Source organism: Ylistrum balloti, unplaced genomic scaffold, assembly GCF_031769215.1.
Source record: "Ylistrum balloti isolate Yb309-2 unplaced genomic scaffold, AGI_CSIRO_Ybal_v1 Utg369690, whole genome shotgun sequence".
NCBI classification, from domain to species: domain Eukaryota; kingdom Metazoa; phylum Mollusca; class Bivalvia; order Pectinida; family Pectinidae; genus Ylistrum; species Ylistrum balloti.
In genome coordinates, this window is record NW_026781926.1 from 703,805 (window position 1) to 730,824 (window position 27,020).

General features: G+C 36.9%; 1 protein-coding gene across 1 annotated transcript in view; it reads left to right on the forward strand.

Annotated features, from left to right (window-relative positions):
• Window positions 1-27,020, forward strand: part of LOC132565079 (caspase activity and apoptosis inhibitor 1-like) — a 97,583-nt gene that overhangs the window by 13,834 nt on the left and 56,729 nt on the right. Inside the window, exons 2-3 of the mRNA XM_060229685.1 lie at window positions 5,023-5,190; window positions 22,542-22,626. Coding sequence (XP_060085668.1) covers window positions 5,023-5,190; window positions 22,542-22,626 — 253 coding nt within the window. The remainder of the gene's footprint in view (window positions 1-5,022; window positions 5,191-22,541; window positions 22,627-27,020) is intronic.

Below are 27,020 nucleotides of genomic sequence, written 5' to 3' on the forward strand. Positions count from 1 at the left end.
TGATCTTGTAAGCCTTATCAAATAAATACCAAAGTACAAAGATTATTTTTTGATGGTAAAGCAAGGTGATTTGTAAAACAGATCATAACCTGACAGCAAGGGACAAAGATCACATGTTAGGGGATAAATCAAGTACTGACCACTGACGTTCAATACGTCAGCCTGATGACACTGTACTGGTCATCTATTGTCCAATGTATGTAAATTCTCAGGGTCATTCATCATTTCAATGTCAAACACTGTCTAAACAGGGATCCTGTGAGCACTCTCTGTTTCTCTACACATTAAGGCACATTCAATAATGGGTGAGAAAAATTGTCAGCTGGTTAATTTGGGGTTTTTATCAAATACCCAAGATGTAATTTTCTGTCCAGGGTGCTAAGTCTTTGCAAAATCTAAAAGCAGGCATGTGCAGCGAGTCACCAACACCATTCTGAAAAGCATTTATAACACTATAACATTATATCAGGGTTGAATCAGAAACTACAGCCTTGTAAAGTGCACATGAGATAATTTGAATACATCGGTTAGGAAAGAAGATTCAATCTTAGTCTTTAATATTTTATGAAAGTGCTATTTGAAATACACTAATAAATGGTACGATGAAGTTTTGTTGCCAGGGAACTACAGAATAGGTGTTTATATCAGTATTCAAGAGCAAGGAGAAGATATCATCAGCAGGTGTCTCTGTGTTACCTGTCAAGTCAACCAGAGATAATTAAAAAGAAATCATTATTCAATATTTATTTCATTTTTTTAAAATTGCTTCATCACTTGCATGCAGAAAAGTTTCTTATATTTTGTTTTTACATCGTAATTTTATTTCAATTTGTTACCTCTCATCTCCTCAGGTAAACTTGTCACCACTCACCTCTACAGGTAAACTTGTCACCACTCACCTCCATAGGTAAACTTGTCCCTACCCGTGTTCTCAGGTAAACTTGTCACCACTCACCTCCATAGGTAAACTTGTCACTACCCATGTTCTCAGGTAAACTTGTCACCACTCACCTCCATAGGTAAACTTGTCACTACCCATGTTCTCAGGTAAACTTGTCACTACTCACCTCCATAGGTAAACTTGTCACTTCTCACCTCCATAGGTAAACTTGTCACTACCCATGTTCCCAGGTAAACATAACGCCTCATCTCCTCAGGTTAACTTGTCACCACCAATCTCGTCAGGTAAACTTGTCACCACCACCCATCTCATCAGGTAAACTTGTCACCACCACCCATCTCATCAGGTGAACTTATATTATAGATCAAAAGGTAAAATACCCTACAGACAGGTGACAACAATATTACAGTTATAACACCTTACAGACAGGTGACAACAATATCACAGTTATAACACCTTACAGACAGGTGACAACAATATTACAGGTATAACACCTTACAGACAGATGACAACAATATTACAGGTATAACACCTTACAGACAGGTGACAACAATATTACAGGTATAATACCTTACAGACAGATGACAACAATATTACAGGTATAACACCTTACAGACAGATGACAACAATATTACAGGTATAATACCTTACAGACAGATGACAACAATATTACAGTTATAACACCTTACAGACAGGTGACAACAATATTACAGTTATAACACCTTACAGACAGATGACAACAATATTACAGGTATAACACCTTACAGACAGGTGACAACAATATTACATGTAAAGCATCTAAGACAGGTGACAACATCATTACAGGTATACTATGTTACAGACAGATGACAACAATATTACAGGTATAACACCTTACAGACAGATGACAACAATATTACAGTTATAACACCTTACAGACAGGTGACAACAATATTACATGTAAAGTATCTAAGACTGGTGACAACATCATTACAGGTATACTATGTTACAGACAGATGACAACAATATTACAGGTATAACACCTTACAGACAGATGCCAACAATATTACAGGTATAACACCTTACAGACAGATGACAACAATATTACAGTTATAACACCTTACAGACAGGTGACAACAATATTACATGTAAAGTATCTAAGACTGGTGACCATCATATTCTTTGTTTCCAATTGTTAATTTTTTCACTTTTCGCTAATTGTATTTTCATCAGAGCATTATTTCTCTGTTGTTTTCTCTCTCTGGTTATAAGTTTAATTTTATTTCTCTTTAACATCCTTTGTTTACTAGAGGTTTTTCTTTCTGTCTGAAAAATTTCTCAACCATCATCAAAACAGAGAATATAAGGCTGGATTCTATTTGAATGAAAAAAATCTTTTGATGTGAAGTTGTTTCAAAGTTAGAAAAATATAGTAAAAATTTACTAATTATAAAATCTACACTAACATATGGTTTGTACATTACATTATGTGCTGGATGAGTATTCAAACACATGCATTGATAGTTAAAACTAATCCATGTCCTTGAAAATATCTGAAATATTCATTTCCCATTTATTCCAGACCATTTGGTCCCATACTTGATTGTATGTTTGTTTTGCCCGGAGATGTAAACGGTAAAAGCACATCTCTGCAGCCTAGAAATACTGTAATTATTGGTGGGCTCTGTCAGTGCCAAGATTTTGGTAACAAAGTAAGAAAAAGCGGTTGAAATCAGTGAAACTAAGAAATGGAAAACAAAGTCAATTTAGGAGATTAATTACAAGTTTGGGATCTCATATTGTTACACATACACACACATGCTGCCATCCCATCAACACATACCCAGGCTACACTCACTAGATTCTTACAGATTTTTTTATTTGGCAGTTGTGTTTTTCTCATCAACACTTCTATAAATTGTTATATGCAATTGTGAAAATAAGTTGATTCCTAAAGGATGTAAGAGGTCTTTTGAAATAGCTTGTCTTGATGAGTATTTTGATTCCCTAGCATATGCAGTAGATAAACTTGCATGGCCTATGAAGAAATTATCTGCTCAATATGAAGATATTGGAAGAATTTTGATTTCTTCTAACTTTGCTTTTGCCTGTTCCTTTTGATGTTGAAGAGTAGAGGGTGTAATTCTCTTTCTTTATTGCCGAGCATCAAGAGTGAGTTTACACAATATTAGCAATCATTTTCTTGGTGTTTATTAGTATACATTAAGGAGCTGTCATAAGGGCACCATGACACTGTCGCCATGACTGCAAACTTCACCAGTAAAGTGACGATGTCAGGGTTAGTCGTAACAAACGATGTGGTGTATTACAGGCACAGCATGCTCTAAGGCACACTCAAAAAAATGCACTGAAGTCGCACATTGCTATTGCATAACATCTGCGTACCATGTGGTGAGAGGCAGCGATCGCTATTTAACACTCTGATTCTTGAGTTTTCATAGAGTATCGACCCTTTAACAGTTAAAAGACAGCAGAGCAATATTCTTGGTCATGATTGAAGTTTACAAGTTATATAAGGAGCATGCTCAGATTTCTTCTTACTTACACTGAATAAAAAAAACCCAGTAATTATATGGAGTAGCTGAGTTGGTTCCAAAATGAAATAGAATGTAGACATGAGACTCTCTGACATCAAATGCTGTCTTCAACACTCTTTATCGCTGCCGACAATTAGTGAAATCAGGTCTGATTAGTTCCGACGTTTGGAAGACAAGACACGCAGGTATCCTTGAGAAGTTTTATTAAGGAAAGTGATTAAATATACTTAATGGAAACAAGAGTATATTTTTTTTTACAGTTTATAAAATATACACCTGATCTTGACAATTATAAAATACATATACATTTGGCCTTGAAAATAATGTTTAGTTCATGCAAAACCCAATAACAAAATATTGTAAGGTCTGGCAATAATTGAGAGGTCTAGGGCTATCATGAAATAAAAGAATATAATTGTTCATGTGAAATAATTAGACAAAGTTATAAAGCTATATTATTCATCATACACAGCTTACCAATACAGGAATTATTCTGATTCAAATGTTGAAGATAAATTTGTTAAAATTAATGAAGATATGAATCAAGATGTGAGAAAAATGTTAAAGTCAGAATTAAAATGAAAATAGTGAATGCCATGTATATGTTCAAGTATCTGTAATAGAGCTGAAATCCTAAAAAACAAACATCCAAAAAACTAGCCTTAAATGAGAACTATCTCTAAATACAGTGACAAAGTAAAACTCACACAGCACCTTGTTGAGTGTTGTTAAGGACCACATGATATAGCTGAGGACATAATGACCATCCCTCAGGGATCTCCCAGCCCACATCTTCTGTTCAATCTTTAGATCAGGAAATTTGAACTAACTTGACACTCACTTTTTGTAAAAATTATATCATACTCTGTAAAAATGGAAATTGACAGCAAATGATACGTTAAAAGTCTATATAACTGAGTTAAGTGTAAATCTATATAAAAATTCTACATGTAACCAGACAGCTTGATGTGATGTCTTCTATACATTAGCAGGTTCAAGCATGGATACGACACTGATTAGAAATAATTTTGACAAAACAATGTCCAGTATCTACCAGATTATAAGTTTTAGTGGGACTGTAGACAAGAAATATACCAATTGACCATTTGATAAAACATTCATAAGTAGTGTTACAAATGTGTCGTTTATCACTGTAGCGCATGGACCAATCTAGTTGCTGAATGTGTTTTATAAGTTGTTTTTTTCGCTGTATAAATCATAGAATCAATTTGGACATGTCACATCCAATCAGGGGCGGTCCCTTCTCCCCAAGTCAAGCTCAACACATGTACTACCGTTTAGCTTGGTCTCCAGACTTTTTTTTAAAAGTGAATGAATTGTTTTTGACACAGCAGAGCTGTAAGACTTGGATTAATTGCTGAATCTGAGTCTCAGACATGCTTCAGAGGGATATTAAGTGTGGTATCTGGGGTGTCAGACTGCCAGCCACAATTATATAACACTTGCCTCCTGTAAATTAAATGGTTACAGTCCAAACTCGTCTGGTCAACTCATTGTAATTATTTTCACACAGAAAATTTAAGATTGATAGCTATGAATTTTCAAATTCAATTTATTTTTCAGTCTTCGAAGAGGAGTAGCTCGGAAAATGACCCGGACAGTGACCTCGACCTGGAGAAAGAGCTGAAACCGATTGGTGACTATATCAAAGATAGACGAAAGATGTTAGAACAAATGTTCCACTGTCTGAAGGGAGGCAGTCTACAACGAAATCTCCCCGATGTCCTCAAGGTGAAAAAAAATCTCCCTCCTCCCCATCCTTAAACCCCTCTACCCTCAAAAATACTCACACACAAATAAAAAAAGAAAAACCGTTTTAAAAAAGCATCTTTACGGATACTGAACTGTACTTTGGTATGTTGTAAAATAAAGATATGTAGATCATCTTCTGGTTTGGTCCTGGTCAATTTAATTTTTCCAGAATCAAGACTTTTTAATATAAATATTGTAAGTTTCAATTTTTTTACAGATTCTGCAGGCAGGACATAAATTTCATTTCTTTAATCACAAGTTCACCTTTTGACAAAGCCATTAACACTAAAAAATCCCTAACTTCTTGTTTGCCCTCAGGGGTATTGATGTCACTTCAACACATCTAGTTTCTCCCTTGATTTTACTCAAGCAGGATTTTCCATGGAATTATCCCTGTTAGTTACTCTTCCTGACCAATCCTCTTTGCATCTTGACTGTGGTCCTATGGCTTGTAGTTAAAACAGTTTGTCATACAAAGCAAACGTTTACAATTGTTGTTAGTGTTTGAGGTATCCATAGTTGTAACTTTATGTTATATATACTATGTTTATTGGCATTGATACAGAATTACTGATGTAAGTATCTGATAAATTATATGTAATTTGAGTTTTATTAAATCTAAATTGTTGGATTTTATTTTAAATAAATATTTTTGCAACCTACAGATATTCCACATAATGGATCTAAATGTGTTAAAATTTAACCCCACACTGAGTATCTTGGGAACATCTATTAGTTTTGTCCCATTTTCTCTTTCTGGTAATGGCTGTCAAAGTCATGTCCTAATAGACTATTTAAAATAAAGTTTCAAAATAAAGTAAATTTCAATAGAGGTTGTTAAAACCTAAGGGAATATCAATCTTGGTGATTTACATATAGGTTCTATTTAAAATCTTGTTATATTTACGTGCATGCTTAGAGCCAAGCCATAACTTCTAGATCTGATTCCCATTGATGGGGTCCTGGCTGCCTAGGTCCTGTCCCCAAGGGCTGAGATCTCTAACTTATCCCTGTCTGATCCCCCTTGTCTGGGGGCAGTCTGTCCCTCCCCTAACCACAAACTTGCCTGACCCAGGCACATATATTATCATCTAATGTGTCATTAGATATAGGATCAGGGTATTACAATGTTCAAATGTTGATATAATGATTCAGCTGATTAATTATTAAGAAATAGCAAATTAAAATCTTATTGTTAAAGATGGAGAAGGTGAGGTCATCAGGTACAGGGATAGGCCCCAGTGTGTCAGTATCCCATACAGGTTGAAATTATTGCTTTTTGTGGACTTTTAACTGTGCATTTTAGTCATTAAAAATTCATTGGCTATGTATGTGCAATTGATTTTCCTGGATTTAATCATTCTTTTAAAGATAAAGGTTTTATGAGGTCTATTGCCCTTCCTGAACCCAAACTCCATCAGGTGAAAAGAAAGCATAATACACTGGGCCGGCATGTTGAAATTAAATTAGTGTTATTTCTTGTGAACTTGTGTCCATTACGTGTTGTGTACAGCATCGTACCTACTGGACTGTCGGGCTGACTCGCCCACCCTTGTGTTGTTGGGACAATTACATCATCTTGGGAAGACGGATGGCCCTGAATTATTGATATGTGGTTAATAAAATCAAACATGATCTCTGTCTGTATCCATTCCTGGCCATATTTGTACATACAAAAATATTGTAAATATTGATAGAGGCGACACTTTCACTGTTGAGTCTGTTGCTTTCTCATTGTCCTGTATATAGGTTACAGAATACATATTAAATCTATTCTAAGAAGCCTCTCACAGTCGCACATTTCTTCTTTCTATGGGTACGTTTTGTTGCTATGCTAATATCACTTTTTTGTCAACAGTTTTAAAAAATATCAGGAACAGTAACTCTGAAACAGGTTGAATAATTCAAGGGAAGCAACCTAAACATTCTCTCCCCGGATCATCCTCACACATCCATCTGATTAAAATTAGACGTTACACGACCTAAATGGTCTAATTAGGATTTTTTCCCCATTATTGATGTTAGTCTTTTTTTTCTACAGCAATATCTTACTTACGGTAATATCAAATAACAACGTGGAATTTATGCGGGACTTTTCTAGTATTTCAAGGCTCACAAAAATACATTTCAAGGCCTCCATTTGACGAGATAACAACTTATTAAAGTTTCACTTTCTGTCAAATTTATTAGATGTTTACAATAATGAATACTTCAGAACACTGATTGACATTGTTTTTTTTAAATCTAAGAAGAAAATCTATAGTTTATAAAGCCTTAAACTCATTGTAGATAGGAAACTGGCATTACCTACATATAGCTGCTGCCTGTAACTTGCACAGCCATGCATGCCTAGCTGTATGAGTTATTAGGTGCCACTGCAGGGAAGTAAATACATATACAGATTACTGTAGCTTGATGATCAAGAAGTCTTGCAACAGAAGTTAGAAGAAGACAACAGGCGGTGGGTTAGGTCAGTTGTGGAATTATTTCCCATTTAAATTCAACCATAAACCTTCTGATTCTGTTCCTAAAGAAGAAGTTTCATGTCTCCAAGACATTTGTGTGCATATTTAAAAATCCATTAGTGCACATTCATAGATAAAGATATGACAGCTGTTTTAGAAAAAAAACTAATATGAAATAAAATAAAAGTATGTCTAGTCAACTGTGTGAGTCTCATGGTAAAGCAAGTCTGGAGAGTGCATGTTGCTGAGCACTTTAAATCTCCACAAACACATAGTATCAGAATCCCTCAGAACTGCCATCTAGTACTCTGCATCAAAGTTTTACCCCACCATAATCATTATAACAACTGAAATTTATTTGTTGGTGTAGAGTGGGAGGGGAGTAGGGTGTGAGTGGGAAGGGAATGGGGAGGGAGTGGGACAGAAGTGGGATTTTAGTGGAAAGGGAGTGGATGTGAGTTGTATGGGGGTGGGAAGGGATTGAAATGGGAGTGGGGAGTAAGAGGGAAGGGAGTAGGGTGTGAGTGGGACAGGAGTGGGGTGTGAGTGGGACAGGAGTGGGGTGTGAGTGGGACAGGAGTAAGGTGTGAGTGGGACAGGAGTAAGGTGTGAGTGGGACAGGAGTAAGGTGTGAGTGGGACAGGAGTGGGGTGTGAGTGGGACAGGAGTAAGGTGTGAGTGGGACAGGAGTAAGGTGTGAGTGGGACATGAGTGGGGTGTGAGTGGGACAGGAGTAAGGTGTGAGTGGGACAGAAGTGGGGTGTGAGTGGGAGAGGAGTAAGGTGTGAGTGGGAACAGGAGTAAGGTGTGAGTGGGACAGGAGTAAGGTGTGAGTGGGAAAGGAGTGGGATGTGAGTGGGACAGATGTATGGTGTGAGTGGGACAGGAGTAAGGTGTGAGTGGGGTGTGAGTGGGACAGGAGTGGGGTGTGCGTGGGACAGGAGTAGGGTGTGCGTGGGACAGGAGTGGGGTGTGAGTGGGACAGGAGTAGGGTGTGAGTGGGACAGGAGTAGGGTGTGCGTGGGACAGGAGTGGGGTGTGAGTGGGACAGGAGTGGGATGTGAGTGGGGTGTGAGTGGGGTGTGAATGGGACAAGAGATGAGTGTGAGTGGGAAAGGAGTGGGGTGTGAGTGGGACAGGAGTGGGGTGTGAGTGGGACAGGAGTAAGGTGTGAGTGGGACAGGAGTAAGGTGTGAGTGGGACAGGAGTAAGGTGTGAGTGGGACAGAAGTTGGGTGTGAGTGGGACAGGAGTAAGGTGTGTGAGTGGGACAGGAGTAAGGTGTGAGTGGGACAGAAGTGGGGTGTGAGTGGGACAGGAGTAAGGTGTGAGTGGGACAGGAGTAAGGTGTGAGTGGGACAGGAGTGGGGTGTGAGTGGGACAGGAGTAAGGTGTGAGTGGGACAGGAGTAAGGTGTGAGTGGGACATGAGTGGGGTGTGAGTGGGACAGGAGTAAGGTGTGAGTGGGACAGAAGTGGGGTGTGAGTGGGAGAGGAGTAAGGTGTGAGTGGGAACAGGAGTAAGGTGTGAGTGGGACAGGAGTAAGGTGTGAGTGGGACATGAGTGGGGTGTGAGTGGGAAAGGAGTGGGATGTGAGTGGGACAGATGTATGGTGTGAGTGGGACAGGAGTAAGGTGTGAATGGGACATGAGTGGGGTGTGAGTGGGACAGGAGTAGGGTGTGAGTGGGACAGGAGTAGGGTGTGCGTGGGACAGGAGTAGGGTGTGCGTGGGACAGGAGTGGGGTGTGAGTGGGACAGGAGTAGGGTGTGAGTGGGACAGGAGTAGGGTGTGCGTGGGACAGGAGTGGGGTGTGAGTGGGACAGGAGTGGGATGTGAGTGGGGTGTGAGTGGGGTGTGAATGGGACAAGAGATGAGTGTGAGTGGGAAAGGAGTGGGGTGTGAGTGGGACAGGAGTAGGGTGTGGGGTGTGAGTGGGAAAGGAGTGGGGTGTGAGTGGGAAGGGAGTAGGGTGTGAGTGGGAAGGGAATGGGGAGGGAGTGGGACAGAAGTGGGATTTTAGTGGAAAGGGAGTGGATGTGAGTTGTATGGGGGTGGGAAGGGATTGAAATGGGAGTGGGGAGTAAGTGGGAAGGGAGTAGGGTGTGATTGGGACAGGAGTGGTGTGTGAGTGGTACAGGAGTAAGGTGTGAGTGGGACAGGAGTGGGGTGTGAGTGGGACAGGAGTAAGGTGTGAGTGGGACAGGAGTAAAGTGTGAGTGGGACAGGAGTGGGGTGTGAGTGGGAAAGGAGTGGGGTGTGAGTGGGACAGATGTATGGTGTGAGTGGGACAGGAGTAAGGTGTGAATGGGACATGAGTGGGGTGTGAGTGGGACAGGAGTAGGGTGTGAATGGGACATGAGTGGGGTGTGAGTGGGACAGGAGTAGGGTGTGAGTGGGACAGGAGTGGGGTGTGAGTGGGACAGGAGTGGGGTGTGAGGAGGACAGGAGTTGGATGTGAGTGGGGCGTGAGTGGGGTGTGAGTGGGGTGTGAATGGGACAAGAGATGAGTGTGAGTGGGAAAGGAGTGGGGTGTGAGTGGGACAGGAGTAGGATGTGGGGTGTGAGTGGGAAAGGAGTGGGGTGTGAGTGGGACAGGAGTAGGGTGTGGGGTGTGAGTGGGAAAGGAGTGGGGTGTGAGTGGGGTGTGAATGGGACAAGAGATGAGTGTGAGGCTTAGCTAATGTTGGTGGCTACAAAGAAGATTGAACCTATGGCAGACTGTAGGTTTTGTATTAACCCCTCCTAAGTGTAAAATGCTGTGAAAACAAATATTTGAACTGTTTGTTGCCTTGGAGGAGAGAAAGCCTTGTTAAATTATTGTAGGTAGATGTGCGGTCTGTTTCACCTGTACTTCTGACCAGGTTCAATTTAGTTCTAGGCAGTTGTCATATTTTCTGCCAATAATTTTTATGTGCCAATATTTTTTGAAGTTATACTCCTTGGCTGTGTGAAATATTGATGGAGAGCGTGGCAAACATGGCTGCCTGGGCATCAGGGGCGAGAGAAGAATGGAAGTGGAGATCTGGTCGAGAAATTCTGGAACAATTACCCTCTTCAGTCAACTGTTTATTACTTGCGAAAAGGCTAGTGGAGTCGATCAGACACCTTGGTCTGCCATGATGTCGGCATACAGTAATCATGTTATTTATATATTTACCCCCCAAATGAATTCTCCTGTAAAATTACAGGTTTGAAAAGTTCAGTCTATTTAGGGTAGCATTCGCAGACAATTGAAATCATTTCCAAGGCTAGCAATCCCAAATTTTCATTTGTATGTAGATTGGTCAGGACTTTGTCAGCTCTTTGTCTACATTGATTTAAGGAGGCTATCTGACAGCCTCATAAGAATTTTATAATCATTTCAAGCTGGCAGGATTACATTATCAATAGAAACTGGACATATGTGAGGATTTGGATTGGCCAGTCCAGTCGCCTTGCAGGCTGTCAAGGAATTTTTATAACCTTTTGTTTTAATGCTGCAAAAGCAATTTGAGGTGGCCCAAGGGCATCGTAGATCATGCCTTGTTCAGCCTGGTATTGGCCGATGTCCAGCAAATAATTACAAATTTTGGTGGTGATACTGCTATTTAGATCACGAGGGAAACATATTTTAGAAAAAATAAAAGAAGAGAAAAAAAAAGTCAAGGAAATTATCTTAATTGGCTCAAACTGTTGGCCAGCTATTTGATAGGTTCAGTTAATGACAGGTATACAGTGAATTGATGAATAATTATCAAATAAAATGGGGTCATATCAGGGTCTGTATTGATGGGCAGGTTTCCCAAGGTGGAATGAAAACTAGGTAATATGCAAAAAAACAATGACTGTATTTATGATGCTAGTTTTTTTTATAGTTATTATAATGATCTGACCAATGGTCAAAGATTGACCATCAATGTTACCTGTCACATTCATGACTATATGTCACCAGCTTTAACTGTCCTAACATGTCCATCAGGTATATTTCTTCAACAATAGACAATGTTTCAACTGTAGCCTAGGGCATCAAGGTGATGCTACCTTATAAATGATGCACATGTGTAAGCGGTAAGGCCTTGATTGTACTGTTAGATGGACAATTTAACTCTCCTCTACATGCTTACAAGTTGACTAATTCTGTATTATGGCACCTAAGGCCACTAATTAGGGACAGGGGAAATTGGGAAGGTTAAATAAAATTATCAGCTGGAGATAAACGCTGCTTTACTGCTAATCAACAAGGAATGAATGGCATTAGTAAACAATTACTGTGTTAAGAAACACGGTGGTGTGGCTTACTGAGACACGGCTAGCTTAAACTTACAGTAAGCTTTGATTACACAGCTTACACACAGTTCAATCAGAGATATCTTACGGTGGTGTGCTTACTGAGACATGGCTAGCTTAAACGTACAGTAAGCTTTGATTACACAGCTTACACACAGTTCAATCAAAGATATCATATAGTTAGTTCAATCACAGATAACTTACAGTTAGTTCAATTACAGATACCTTACAGTTAGTTCAATCACAGATACCTTACAGTTAGTTCAGTCACAGATAGCTTACACACAGATAGTTCAATCACGGATAACTTACACACAGATAGTTCAGTCACAGATACCTTACACACAGATAGTACAATCACAGATACCTTACACACAGATAGTACAATCACAGATACCTTACACACAGTTAGTTCAATCACAGATACCTTACACACAGATAGTTCAGTCACAGATAACTTACACATAGATAGTTCAATCACAGATGCCTCACTCAAAGATAGTTCAATCACGGATAACTTACACACAGATAGTTCAGTTACAGATAGCTTACACACAGATAGTACAATCACAGATACCTTACACACAGATAGTACAATCACAGATACCTTACACACAGATAGTTCAGTTACAGATACCTTACACACAGATAGTACAATCACAGATACCTTACAAACAGATAGTACAATCACAGATACCTTACACACAGATAGTTCAGTCACAGATAACTTACACACAGATAGTTCAATCACAGATGCCTCACTCAAAGATAGTTCAATCACGGATAACTTACACACAGATAGTTCAGTCACAGATACCTTACACACAGATAGTACAATCACAGATACCTTACACACAGATAGTACAATCACAGATACCTTACACACAGATAGTTCAGTCACAGATAGCTTACACACAGATAGTACAATTACAGATACCTTACAAACAGATAGTACAATCACAGATACCTTACACACAGATAGTTCAGTTACAGATACCTTACACACAGATAGTACAATCACAGATACCTTACACACAGATAGTACAATCACAGATACCTTACACACAGATAGTACAATCACAGATACCTTACACACAGATAGTACAATCACAGATACCTTACACACAGATAGTACAATCACAGATACCTTACACACAGATAGTTCAGTCACAGATAGCTTACACACAGATAGTACAATTACAGATACCTTACAAACAGATAGTACAATCACAGATACCTTACACACAGATAGTACAATCACAGATACCTTACACACAGATAGTACAATCACAGATACCTTACAAACAGATAGTACAATCACAGATACCTTACACACAGATAGTACAATCACAGATACCTTACACACAGATAGTACAATCACAGATACCTTACAAACAGATAGTACAATTACAGATACCTTACACACAGATAGTTCAGTTACAGATAGTACAATTACAGATACCTTACAAACAGATAGTACAATTACAGATACCTTACAAACAGATAGTACAATCACAGATACCTTACAAACAGATAGTACAATTACAGATACCTTACAAACAGATAGTACAATTACAGATACCTTACAAACAGATAGTACAATCACAGATACCTTACAGTTAGTTCAATCACAGATACCTTACAAACAGATAGTACAATCACAGATACCTTACAAACAGATAGTACAATCACAGATACCTTACAAACAGATAGTACAATCACAGATACCTTACAAACAGATAGTACAATCACAGATACCTTACAAACAGATAGTACAATCACAGATACCTTACACACAGATAGTACAATCACAGATACCTTACACACAGATAGTACAATCACAGATACCTTACACACAGATAGTACAATCACAGATACCTTACACACAGATAGTACAATCACAGATACCTTACACACAGATAGTACAATCACAGATACCTTACACACAGATACAGATACCTTACAGATAGTACAATCACAGATACCTTACAACAGATAGTACAATCACAGATACCTTACACACAGATAGTACAATCACAGATACCTTACACACAGATAGTACAATCACAGATACCTTACACACAGATAGTACAATCACAGATACCTTACACACAGATAGTACAATCACAGATACCTTACACACAGATAGTACAATCACAGATACCTTACACAGATAGATACCTTTACAATTACAGATACCTTACACACAGATACAATTACCTTACACACAGATAGTTCAATCACAGATACCTTACACACAGATAGTACTATCACAGATACCTTACACACAGATAGTACAATCACAGATACCTTACACACAGATAGTCACAGATACCTTACACACAGTACAATACCTTACACACAGATAGTACAATCACAGATACCTTACACACAGATAGTACAATCACAGATACCTTACACACAGATAGTACAATCACAGATACCTTACACACAGATAGTACAATCACAGATACCTTACACACAGATAGTACAATCACAGATACCTTACACACAGATAGTACAATCACAGATACCTTACACACAGATAGTACAATCACAGTACAATCACAGATACCTTACAAACAGATAGTTCAATCACAGATACCTTACACACAGATAGTACAATCACAGAAACCTTACACACAGATAGTACAATCACAGATACCTTACAAACAGATAGTACAATCACAGATACCTTACAAACAGATAGTACAATTACAGATACCTTACACACAGATAGTACAATTACAGATACCTTACACACAGATAGTTCAGTCACAGATAGCTTACACACAGATAGTACAATTACAGATACCTTACACACAGATAGTACAATCACAGATACCTTACAAACAGATAGTACAATCACAGATACCTTACACACAGATAGTACAATCACAGAAACCTTACTCACAGATAGTACAATCACAGATACCTTACAAACAGATAGTACAATCACAGATACCTTACACACAGATAGTACAATCACAGATACCTTACACACAGATAGTACAATCACAGATACCTTACACACAGATAGTACAATCACAGATACCTTACAAACAGATAGTACAATCACAGATACCTTACAGATAGTACAATCACAGATACCTTACAAACAGATAGTACAATCACAGATACCTTACACACAGATAGTACAATCACAGAAACCTTACACACAGATAGTACAATCACAGATACCTTACAAACAGATAGTACAATCACAGATACCTTACAAACAGATAGTACAATTACAGATACCTTACACACAGATAGTACAATTACAGATACCTTACACACAGATAGTTCAGTCACAGATAGCTTACACACAGATAGTACAATTACAGATACCTTACACACAGATAGTACAATCACAGATACCTTACACACAGATAGTTCAGTCACAGAGAGCTTACACACAGATAGTACAATTACAAATACCTTACACACAGATAGTACAATCACAGATACCTTACACACAGATAGTACAATCACAGATACCTTATAAACAGATAGTACAATCACAGATGCCTTACACACAGATAGTACAATCACAGATGCCTTACTCACAGATAGTACAATCACAGATACCTTACACACAGATAGTTCAGTCACAGATACCTTACACACAGATAGTACAATCACAGATACCTTACACACAGATAGTACAATCACAGATGCCTTACACACAGATAGTACAATCACAGATGCCTTACACACAGATAGTACAATCACAGATGCCTTACACACAGATAGTACAATCACAGATGCCTTACACACAGATAGTACAATCACAGATGCCTTACACACAGATAGTACAATCACAGATGCCTTACACACAGATAGTACAATCACAGATACCTTACACACAGATAGTACAATCACAGATGATCATAAGAATTTACACTTATTTCAGTGGATGCATTGAATTTGTCACTTAATAATACACAGACTTTTTAACAAGAGACATGGGTTTAATTCCATGATTTTGACATAAAGTTTCAGGTAGTCGACAGTTGTTATGTTTCTGATGTTGGGTGTCCCAGAGTAACACTGGACCATTCTCTGGGAATCATAGGACAACAGAGTCCTAACCATCTCTGATGAATAAAATTGTCTTAAAAACCAGGAACTGTCAAAAAAACAAAGTCAACTCCTAATCTAAATAGATATTTCATATGAGATATAAACAGCAAGATCAGGTAAGTATATGTTGTCCATTGTCCACTCAGCTAATTCAAAATGTCGTCACTTGTCCTGCCTACGGAACTTGAGGCTTTTTCCCTCAGTGACACATAAAGAAAGATATTAGGAGAATTTTTGCACAAAAAAATCAGATTGTGAGTATAAAAGATTTGGATTCGATGTGGTGTTTAGTGATTTGCTCGGGTCCCTGGTGTTTAGGTCACAGGATTATTTATTTGTAAGAGACACACTACAGCTGAGAACTTGACAATTCCCTGTATGAAGAAAAAATAAAATTGTCATTTATCGGCGGTAATTCCACGGAGGCCCGGCTTTATGACGTCGTAGCTAGACGCCGACTGGAACCTGTCCCCTTGGAAGGCCGCAATTTGATTTGTCACAATGTACGCAACATGGTCAGACACAGTAAATTTACCCACTTAGAACCTGACTAGTGACACTTTTTCCATCTATGTCTTGATTCCCCTCCATTTCCCTAAGAGCTCTTGTCTTGAAAATTAAGCTTTTCAGGATTCTGTAATGATTATGAATTCTCAAAATGGCACCCATTTTTGTAATTCCTTTTTAATTTTTTTTTTAGCCACAGCTTTTCAAACAAATCTTGAATTAAATTCTAAAGACAATTTCCTATGTAAATTGAATTTGCCTTTCAGTCATTTCATAAATTCCTTAGTTTTATGGGTTGTTATATCTATTTTTAGATGCTGCCAAAATTTGTTGCACGGCTGTTCAGATTATTTGGTTAGAAGGAACCAAAACTGGAAAACCAGATGTTCACCAAAATTTAATTTTAATGTAAAAATCATTTGTTATCCAAAAGAATTTTTGTGTAAAAACTTCCCAAGATCTTGTAATTAGAGTCTTGGATAGATTTATGGAAGAAATAAAATATGTAAACCCAACAGATTCTAATGAGTAGTTTAAGTCTTTTCATGGAAAAAGAAATTATCTAAATATTTGGAGAAGCTTGGAGTGAATTGAAGCACAGTATGAGATTGATGAAGGTTTACCCTGGGACCATATGTTATAAAACATTAAAGGGTCAAAAATATGTGTATATACAAACTGATTTATTTTGAATTTTACAGCGGAAGTTGGGAATTTCTGGGCAGTTTGTTTACGTGTGAAATTCTGATTTGGAATAGAAATGGTGTAAATATTAATATGAAATAGTCAATATGACATGCTTCAGCTTTAGACGAAATTTTTGTTAAAAATATAGGTAACATAGGGTTGAAGTAGGGATATCTGACTAGGTAAACTTAGCTGACCTGAAGGGTGGCCGCGGTGGGAAGGGGGATCAAAACCCCTGCCTGGTATGTAGTTTACTTCATTTTAGAAGCTTCTGTTTTGATAATGGAGATTGAAGTAATAAACTTTGTCTATAGATAAACTACCGTGGAGTGTGAGGTTGAAAGATCTTAGCTGCTTTGATGTGAAGCAAGACCAATGATGCATGTTCTTTCTTTTTTCATCTTGTCCAAGACAAGATTCCTGTAAAGCTGTACAGCTGTTCAAATAAAACAGCATTGATATCCCACTAAACTAAACTAGAAAACTGAAAATGGAATTGATTAACAGATGAGAAATTTCAAATTTCATTTTCTGTCAATGAATGTTCTGTTTGATGTGTTGTCAAAACAGCCTTATCACTCAATCCCTCATCCCTTATTCATCTTCTCCTTCCCCACCACTATACAACCAGGCAGATACTAATTTGCTCTTGGACCCAAAAGTTCAGATATCTTAAATATTTAAAACAGGATGTAAATATGTTAAACACATTTACTTACTGTAAAGTTCACCGCGCAATCCCTTCCTAAGTTCTAGGATTATGACAGGATACTGACCTCAGTGTAGTTAGAAGTGCTGTGACCCTTAACTCTGTCATATGTGGAATGTTGTGGTTATTCCTTACACAAAATATTTGGTTTTCTGGGATGTAATAATTCAAATAAAAATATAATTAATGTAGTTATTATTTTTATAGGATGAGTTATCACTTACTTACTTACTTATTTATCTGTCACACTTTATACTTATCTGTCACACTTTATACTTATCTGTCACACTTTATACTTATCTGTCACACTAGAACTTATCTGTCACACTTTATACTTATCTGTCACACTTAATACCTATCTGTCACACTTTATACTTATCTGTCACACTTCATACTTATCTGTCACACTTTATACTTATCTGTCACATTTTATACTTATCTGTCACACTTTATACTTATCTGTCTCTTTTTATACTTATCTGTCACACTTTATACTTATCTGTCACACTTTATACTTATCTGTTACACTTCAGACTTATCTGTCTCTTTTTATACTTATCTGTCACACTTTATACTTATCTGTCACTCTTAAGACTTATCTGTCACACTTAAGATTTATCTGTTACACTTTATACTTATCTGTCACACTTCAGACTTATCTGTCACCCTTAAGACTTTTCTGTCACCTTCAATATTTATCTGACACCCTTAAGATTTATCTGTCACACTTTATACTTATCTGTCACACTTCAGACTTATCTGTCACACTTCAGACTTACCTGTCACCCTTAAGACTTATCTGTTACACTTTATACTTATCTGTCACTCTTAAGACTTATCTGTCACACTTCAGATTTATCTGTTACACTTTATACTTATCTGTCACACTTCAGACTTATCTGTCACCCTTAAGACTTTTCTGTCACCCTTAAGACTTATCTGTCACACTTTATACTTATCTGTCACCCTTAAGACTTATCTGTCACACTTTATACTTATCTGTCACATTATTGACTTATCTGTCACCCTTAAGATTGATCTGTGACCCTTAAAACTAATCTGTCAGTCTATTGACTTATCTGTATCTGTGACCCTTAAGACTGATCTGTGACCCTTAAGACTGATCTGTGACCTTTAAGACTTCTCTGCTGTAACTTACTTTCATTCATCTGCTGTATCTGACATCAATGTAGGGTATCTTTAATCTACTGTATCTGACATCAGTCTATGATATCTTTAATCTGCTGAATATTTCATTAATCTAATTAATTAATTAATTATTCTGTAATTATCTCCTCAGTACCTGACATGTATCTACTATAGTATGTATCTCAATCTGCTATAACTTTGAACATAACTTTTGCTTTTGAAATTTACATTTATAATCTCGGTCTTGACTCCTGTGATTTTCTTGAAGAAAAAACCTTCTTTTAGTTGTAGTTACTGAAAGGTTGAACATTGTTTTTGGCTCACTGAAGAAGACATGGAAGATCAATGTGATATTTTGTTATATATCCAGTCACATGGTGACATGCTATGGAAGTAAACCCAATAAACAATGGGACTTCCATTTCAGATGATATACACAATACTAAGGCATCATTTCAAAAGCTGAACTGTGTAATGGTCAGGTCAAGGTCAGAGATAAGTTTATAAAGGTCAGGTCAAGGTGAAAAATAGGCTATATAATGATGAGGTCAAGGTCAAAGTCAAATATAAATTATGTAAATATGTAGGTTAATGATAATTTATGTTAAGGGTCATGTCATTGTCAGAAATTAGCTGTATACAGGTCAGGTCAAGGTCAAACTAAATTGATTGAACATCATTTAATGATATGAGATCATGTTATTATGACAACACTAATAAACCTGGGAAATTAAGACGCCCAGCTCTCCCCACTAAAAGTGTATCTCCCTCTACTGTGTAACAGCCTGCTGATGGAAGTCCCTTCTATACCTCTTTCCTAGTCCCTATGGTGTCATCTCTTGTATTACATAGATTATGATATCTAACAACCAAATCATATCAATGCTATTTGATCAAAATTATATGTACAGTGTAAGGGTTGGTGTTTTTAATTGTTGTGCAGTTCCTAGAGGCTGTGTGACCTCCTCGAACCCATCATTCAAGTTTTATGGTCCATAGTCTTTGCAATCTTTGATGAAGATATGGGTCGTAAAATCCATGCAATTTATGGTCTTGGTTTAAATACCAACTGATGTTAAAAAACTTGTAATAAAAAGAAAATAAAGAGGTATTAAGAATGTTCATTTTCTGAAAATTATGACCTTATTTAAAGCCATTTGGTTGAAAAAACAAAGGAAAAGCCCACAACATCAATTTACATGATAAAATGTGTTCTGTGCTTGTCCTGGTCCAGAGCTGGCCACAGCTATCACATTACTACTACAAGTACTCCACTGTTTTTTATCTCTTGAAAATATTTGTACAAGAAATAAATTATTCCATTTTATGGTGGTGTTTTTTTCTTGATTTAGTTGTGTTAGGTGATTACTTGATTTTGTTTAAGAGTGCAGTAGCACTGTCTGTAGACTGAGGGTATAAACATTGCACCTGGCTACAGGGTTAATCAGTTCTCTTGACAGGTAACACAGGTAGATAGTTACCTATTTAAATTAACAAAGATAAAGGAAGGGATTGGCTGGTAAGGAATTTAAAATTGATAAGTTTAGGCTTTGAAGCTGATGATGTTGGTGGCATCTATATAGTAACAAAAGCAAAAGAGTCTCCCATGGCGCCACGTCCCTCAATGTTTTGTATTCAACCAGATTAATTTATGCCAGTTAAGCACAAATAACAGGATATTACCTATTTTAAGTTTGTAATAAGATGATAGATTGATCCATGGCATTAAAACATACTCAAACATGTTCATATTTTTACTGTTTCCTGAATACTCGATCTTGACATTTAATGTTGATGTTTTTCAAATTTGAATATAGAAATGTATTTGAAATGGTTGGAGTTTCACTTTATTTGAATATCAATGTTTTGATAATATTTCAACAGATGGAAACTGTGACACAATTATGTGTTGGTTTTCACTAGATGTGTTTTCAATGGTAGGAGTAAATCTAATTTCCAGTGTTACAGTGTAATTCTAGTGCTATAAAATTCTCTTTACTTTACGCCATTGTGTAGTTCTACAGGATTTCAAATGAACTGTTGTATGTTGAATCCTAATTAGTAGCTTTTTAACAGTCCTCAGAGAAATGGTTATATTAGTAGGACAATTTTATCACTTTGTCATATAAAATAAACAAAGCCCTGTCCGATTTTAATATCCATGGTAACCATACAAGGCCAATGTATCATGACAGTGTATTTTGCATATTTGTGTTCTCCAAAGGGGAGTTCTACCCACTGTAGGGTACAGCTACAAGTTTAAGTGAGTTGTGGGGAGTGGATTGTATCACTGTAGGGTACAGCTACAAGTTGAAGTGTTTTGTGGGGAGTGGATTGTATCACTGTAGGGTACAGCTACAAGTTTAAATGTTTTGTGGGGAGTGGATTGTATCACTGTAGGGTACAGCTACAAGTTTAAATGTTTTGTGGGGAGTGGATTGTATCACTGTAGGGTACAGCTACAAGTTTAAATGTTTTGTGGGGAGTGGATTGTATCACTGTAGGGTACAGCTACAAGTTTAAATGTTTTGTGGGGAGTAGATTGTATCACTGTAGTGTACAGCTACAAGTTTAAAAGTTTTGTGGGGAGTGGATTGTATCACTGTAGGGTACAGCTACAAGTTTAAATGTTTTGTGGGGAGTGGAGTGTATCACTGTAGGGTACAACTACAACAAGTTCAAATGTTTTGTGGGGAGTGGATTGTATCACTGTAGGGTACAGCTACAAGTTTAAATGTTTTGTGGGGAGTGGATTGTATCACTGTAGGGTACAGCTACAAGTTTAAATGTTTTGTGGGGAGTGGATTGTATCACTGTAGGGTACAGCTACAAGTTTAAATGTTTTGTGGGGAGTGGATTGTATCACTATAGGGTACAGCTACATGTTTAAATGTTTTTGTGGGGAGTGGATTGTATCACTGTAGGGTACAGCTACATGTTTAAATGTTTTTGTGGGGAGTGGATTGTATCACTGTAGGGTACAGCTACAACAAGTTCAAATGTTTTGTGGGGAGTGGATTGTATCACTGTAGGTTTAGATGTGTGTGGACAGTACAGCTACAAGTTTAAATGTTTTGTGGGGAGTGGATTGTATCACATGTTTAAATGTTTTTGTGGGGAGTGGATTGTATCACTGTAGGGTACAGCTACAAGTTTAAATGTTTTGTGGGGAGTGGATTGTATCACTGTAGGGTACAGCTACAAGTTTAAATGTTTTGTGGGGAGTGGATTGTATCACTGTAGGGTACAGCTACAAGTTTAAATGTTTTGTGGGGAGTAGATTGTATCACTGTAGGGTACAGCTACAAGTTTAAATGTTTTGTGGGGAGTAGATTGTATCACTGTAGGGTACAGCTACAGGTGTGACCTTGGTAGTATCAAGTTGTAGAATACTTTGTGACCTTAGAAGTATTATTCTGTTGACCAATGTGTGACCAGTTCCATATGTGTTTATTTTCAGGAACTCACAATCGAAGATTTGAAACGACGATGTCAGAACCAGTTGGAAATAATGTCTAAAAAACGTATCATACGCATCCTAGCAGGTCAGTATCTATCACAGGGAGCTTATAGATTAAATGTAGAATGGTATGAATCCTGAGATGTTTAATCTGATTATTAATAATTGTAAAACATATATCATAAATGTAATCAATATGTGTATTTGTATTCATTCATCATTGTTCTGAAATTTCTATTCATCGTATCAAGCTTCAGAGAAGTACTTTCATCAGCCTGCTTTTGGCATCTTATACTATGTAAAACAACATATTTTAAGCTGCTCATTCTGGAAGACCAATTGATCTTTTTTTGTTTTTTTTTTCAATCACTTACAAGAAATAAGATTGACAGATGAATTATCATTAAAACAGAGTAAAAAAATCAGGTGTCTCCTTCCAAAATAGGGAGGTTGATGAATATATTACTGAAAACCTCTACCCTAGAACTGTTGAACAAATAATCAATAGCTTTTTGTGAGATCCTCATAATGCTTTAATTCTAAGCTGTGACTTATTGGTAAAAGTACAGCACTGTTGTCACATAGAAATGAATTTTATTTTACTCTGAATACAACAAGCCTTATAGCGTTTTATTTTAATGCTTTTGCTCTCAGTTGAGATCAATGCTAAATATGAGAATTAATGACTTTTCCGACCTCAGCATTGCATATACCCAAGCGGCAGTTTTTCTCTTATCTTAATTGCTATTCATATTTTTCCTTTTCATTTTGAAATGTGTCATTTCCATAATGTATATATTGTCCAATCGGCATATATCAGTATTGACTTTATACAGCCGTTGTCTTAATTTCAATTTCACTTCAAATTGGCAAGTCTGTGTCTGTTTTGTCTTTGGTCTGTCTGAGCCCGTGACCAAGAGGCTTGAAACTATGGTATAATTGATATTGTGGAATGGTTGTATATTCAATTTAGAAACTGCATTATCAGCTCGCCTTGTCATTAGATGCGAGATTTTCCAGTGTTTGCTGTGACTTGGCCCTGCCATCTGCAGCCAAAATTTGATAAATGGTTGGACACCAGAATCAGTAATAGCAGATTTTGTGTGCAAAACCAGACTCCACCGGTGAACAAATAAAATGGCGACCACAAAACAGGAAGAAAATCCACTTACATCCCCGCCTACCATCCGTCTTAATAACATTGCGGGTATGAGCATCAAGGATGACACATATCAGTCGGACAAAATTGTTTTTGTCCTCAGACATGAAATCCAAACGAAAATATATATTTATTGTAATAGTTCATTAGTTATTCAATAGGATTTGTTGTGACCAAGTCTATCTTTAACCAACTTTAAGTCGTTAATCTTATGAAGCTCTTGGGGAATATTCTAGCTCCTGCATAGGGTCAAGGTCATGCAGACCTTGAGAGGGAAGTCATTTATTTACAGGGGACACCAGTGGCTCCAGTGTCATATCTGCTGACCTACAAGGAAAAAATTTCTATCATGTTGGAAATGATTTATAGGTTGTTGGAAATTTAGCAGATATGTTAAAACAAGAACTCTGGATGTCGGGATATTATTGACTGTGTATTAGCTTTGCATGAAGTGGAATACTATAAAATTTTGTAAAATATATGTGATCCCAGCATTATAGGTTATAAACAGTTTTTTTTTCTCTGCAGAATCTGTAGGGCCAAATATTGACCCAATGCCAAATTAGAATTATTTCAAAAAATAAATACCCAAACTATGTATAGTTTACCCCTTAAAAACTTCCTTTCCAGCTTTTCCACTTCTCTTCCCTAAATGAGATTAGACAAAGCTCTGATAATGGTCATTGGGTCATAACCTTTTATGCTTTAAATTTGCACTCTTAAACCATATAACTACTTGACCAGACTCAGGCCCCACCATTGGAAACTAATTGTCTGCTCATGATTTTGAATTAGTCGACAGTCCTTTCCCATAACTATATCACTGGACAAGAAACATGCAATATTATCAAAAATATGTTTATTGGTATTTTCTACATTGTAATGTGTAGGACAATAAAAGAATTATCATTGTCATCGAAGAGACAAAAATCACTCATGCAATCAGGATGACCGAGGTCTCTTCCACCTACCCTTACCCTGCTCTACTGGGGCAAAACACCAAGATGGATCTGATACCAAACCTACAGCTGTATGATTCTCCTTCCTAAGTTTCCACCTCTACACAACAGCTCCTTGTGAACTTCACATTATTATTTTATAATGGTTGTAGTCTTCATCATATCAAACATAAAATTTATCTTGTCATCTCTGTTATTTTTATTATACCTCTCTTCCCCACAAGAAGTTAGGAAAGAGGAGGGGAGAACTGGAATCAGGTTGTCCGTCCATCGGTCTGTAGACACGACAATGTACCAACTGCTCCTCCTAAATTACCGCCTAATTTACAGAATTGATTTTAATGATATTCGCTGGCTATAACCCTTATGCATTGTAGATGTTTTTAATTTATATCAGGTTACCTCCCCTTTTCAGAAAGTTACGCCCCTTTGGTACTCTGTTGGTGCCATTGCATTAGGAGTTGGTTCCATGATGACAGTTCTATAGCATGTATTGAGTTTCAATTTGTAACTTAGATTTTCCAACAAAAGTTATAAAAATATGTCCGTCAATAACTGATCAGATACATGTATAGCTTTGCTACACCAAGCGTTATTGGATGATACTAGTTAGTCAAATTCAAATCAATTCAAATTTACTTTGAAATTTTGAAAAGTATTAGTAATAGATAAATCTGAAAAAATCCGTGAAATTGGAATTTGAAATATGAGCGAACTTTGTATGTCTATTTGATATTTGAAAATAATTTGCTTCAAACTTTTAAATGAAGTTATGAAAGTTTGGCTGGTTCAACAGTTTGGCTTGTTACATAACACTCTGTTACAAATTAGCCAAGGCAAGGGAGATAACACCCCAGTAAGTGTGGCAGAGCTGATTTTCACCGCTGCAGATTTAAGTGATGTAATATGTGAGGGACAGCCATTTTAAACAGGATCAGTGTACCATAAATGTCTTCAGCATGATTACCTCAGAAACTAAATGACAAAGTTAGCATTTTATTGCCTAGTTCTAACATGTTGATTCCAGCTACAGGGAAAATTAAACACGTGTGTCTTATCTGCTGCTTCAAAGGTCATTTCTTTTTCTTATAATGTTGCAATGTTGTCTAGCCGTAAAATAAAGAAAAAAACATGGCAGCCATCAGCCATATTGGTTGAGACTGAACAAGATATATCATAAAAACTGGATTCCTCATTTCTGTTTTTAAAAGCTCACGTGTATGGGACAGCATTCCAGTGTAGCTCTGTAGTCATGCTTGTCAGGTGTTTTGTGCCGAGCTCCCTAGCAACACCATCTCTGACTGACTTGAAGAACTCATGGTTTTCAGCATTGTAGATCAGTAACTTATACATTAATGATGAAACAGGTGGTGATTAGCACTGCTCATCCAAGAAGAAAAAAATTGTGTAAAAAAATCTATAATGACTACAAGCTTGATTCTAATGATGGAATTATAGATACGCTTCTGCACACCCTGCGGCGACCAGGAAGTGTATTAAATTTTAAATTGGTAAACAGCATTTCTCTACCGAACGTTTACCTCAAATAATCACTTTGAAATGCTTCAGTCATCCTGAAATCTATCTTCACTGTTGTTTTATTGGCAATGAATTAATAGGTATTTAATATGTAGCTTTGTCATTGATAAGCTGTTATACCTGTACATGGAAACAGTCCAGATTTTATAGAACAGATCGTGTTTGTCTTTATTGAATGACATTCAGATATATAAAGAGATGAAATAAAATAAGTTTGACATTTAGATGTTTGTCAAGACATTAAAATTCATGAAAACTTATGTCTCTGGTAGTGCTACATACATCTGAAATATCATATTTTCTCAATGGTAGAATCCTATAAATGTTCATTTTTACAGAAACCAGCCATATTTACTGAAACTCTCTCATTGGTAAGATGTTATCCAAAGACAACATCAGGCATATGTACCAATACGTTATCTGATCATTAGTAAAGTACTATAGATATGTACCAATATATTGTCATTAGTAAAGTACTACAGATATATACCAATATATTCTCATTAGTAAAATATATAGATATATACCAATATATTATCATTATAAAGGATATAAATATATACCAATACATTCTCATTAGTAAAGTACTATAGATATATACCAATATATTGTCATTATAAAGTATATAGATATATACCAATATATTCTCATTAGTAAAGTATGTAGATATATACCAATATATTCTCATTAGTAAAGTACTATAGATATATACCAATACATTCTCATTAGTAAAGTACTATAGATATATACCAATATATTGTCATTATAAAGTATATAGATATATACCAATATATTCTCATTAGTAAAGTACTATAGATATAT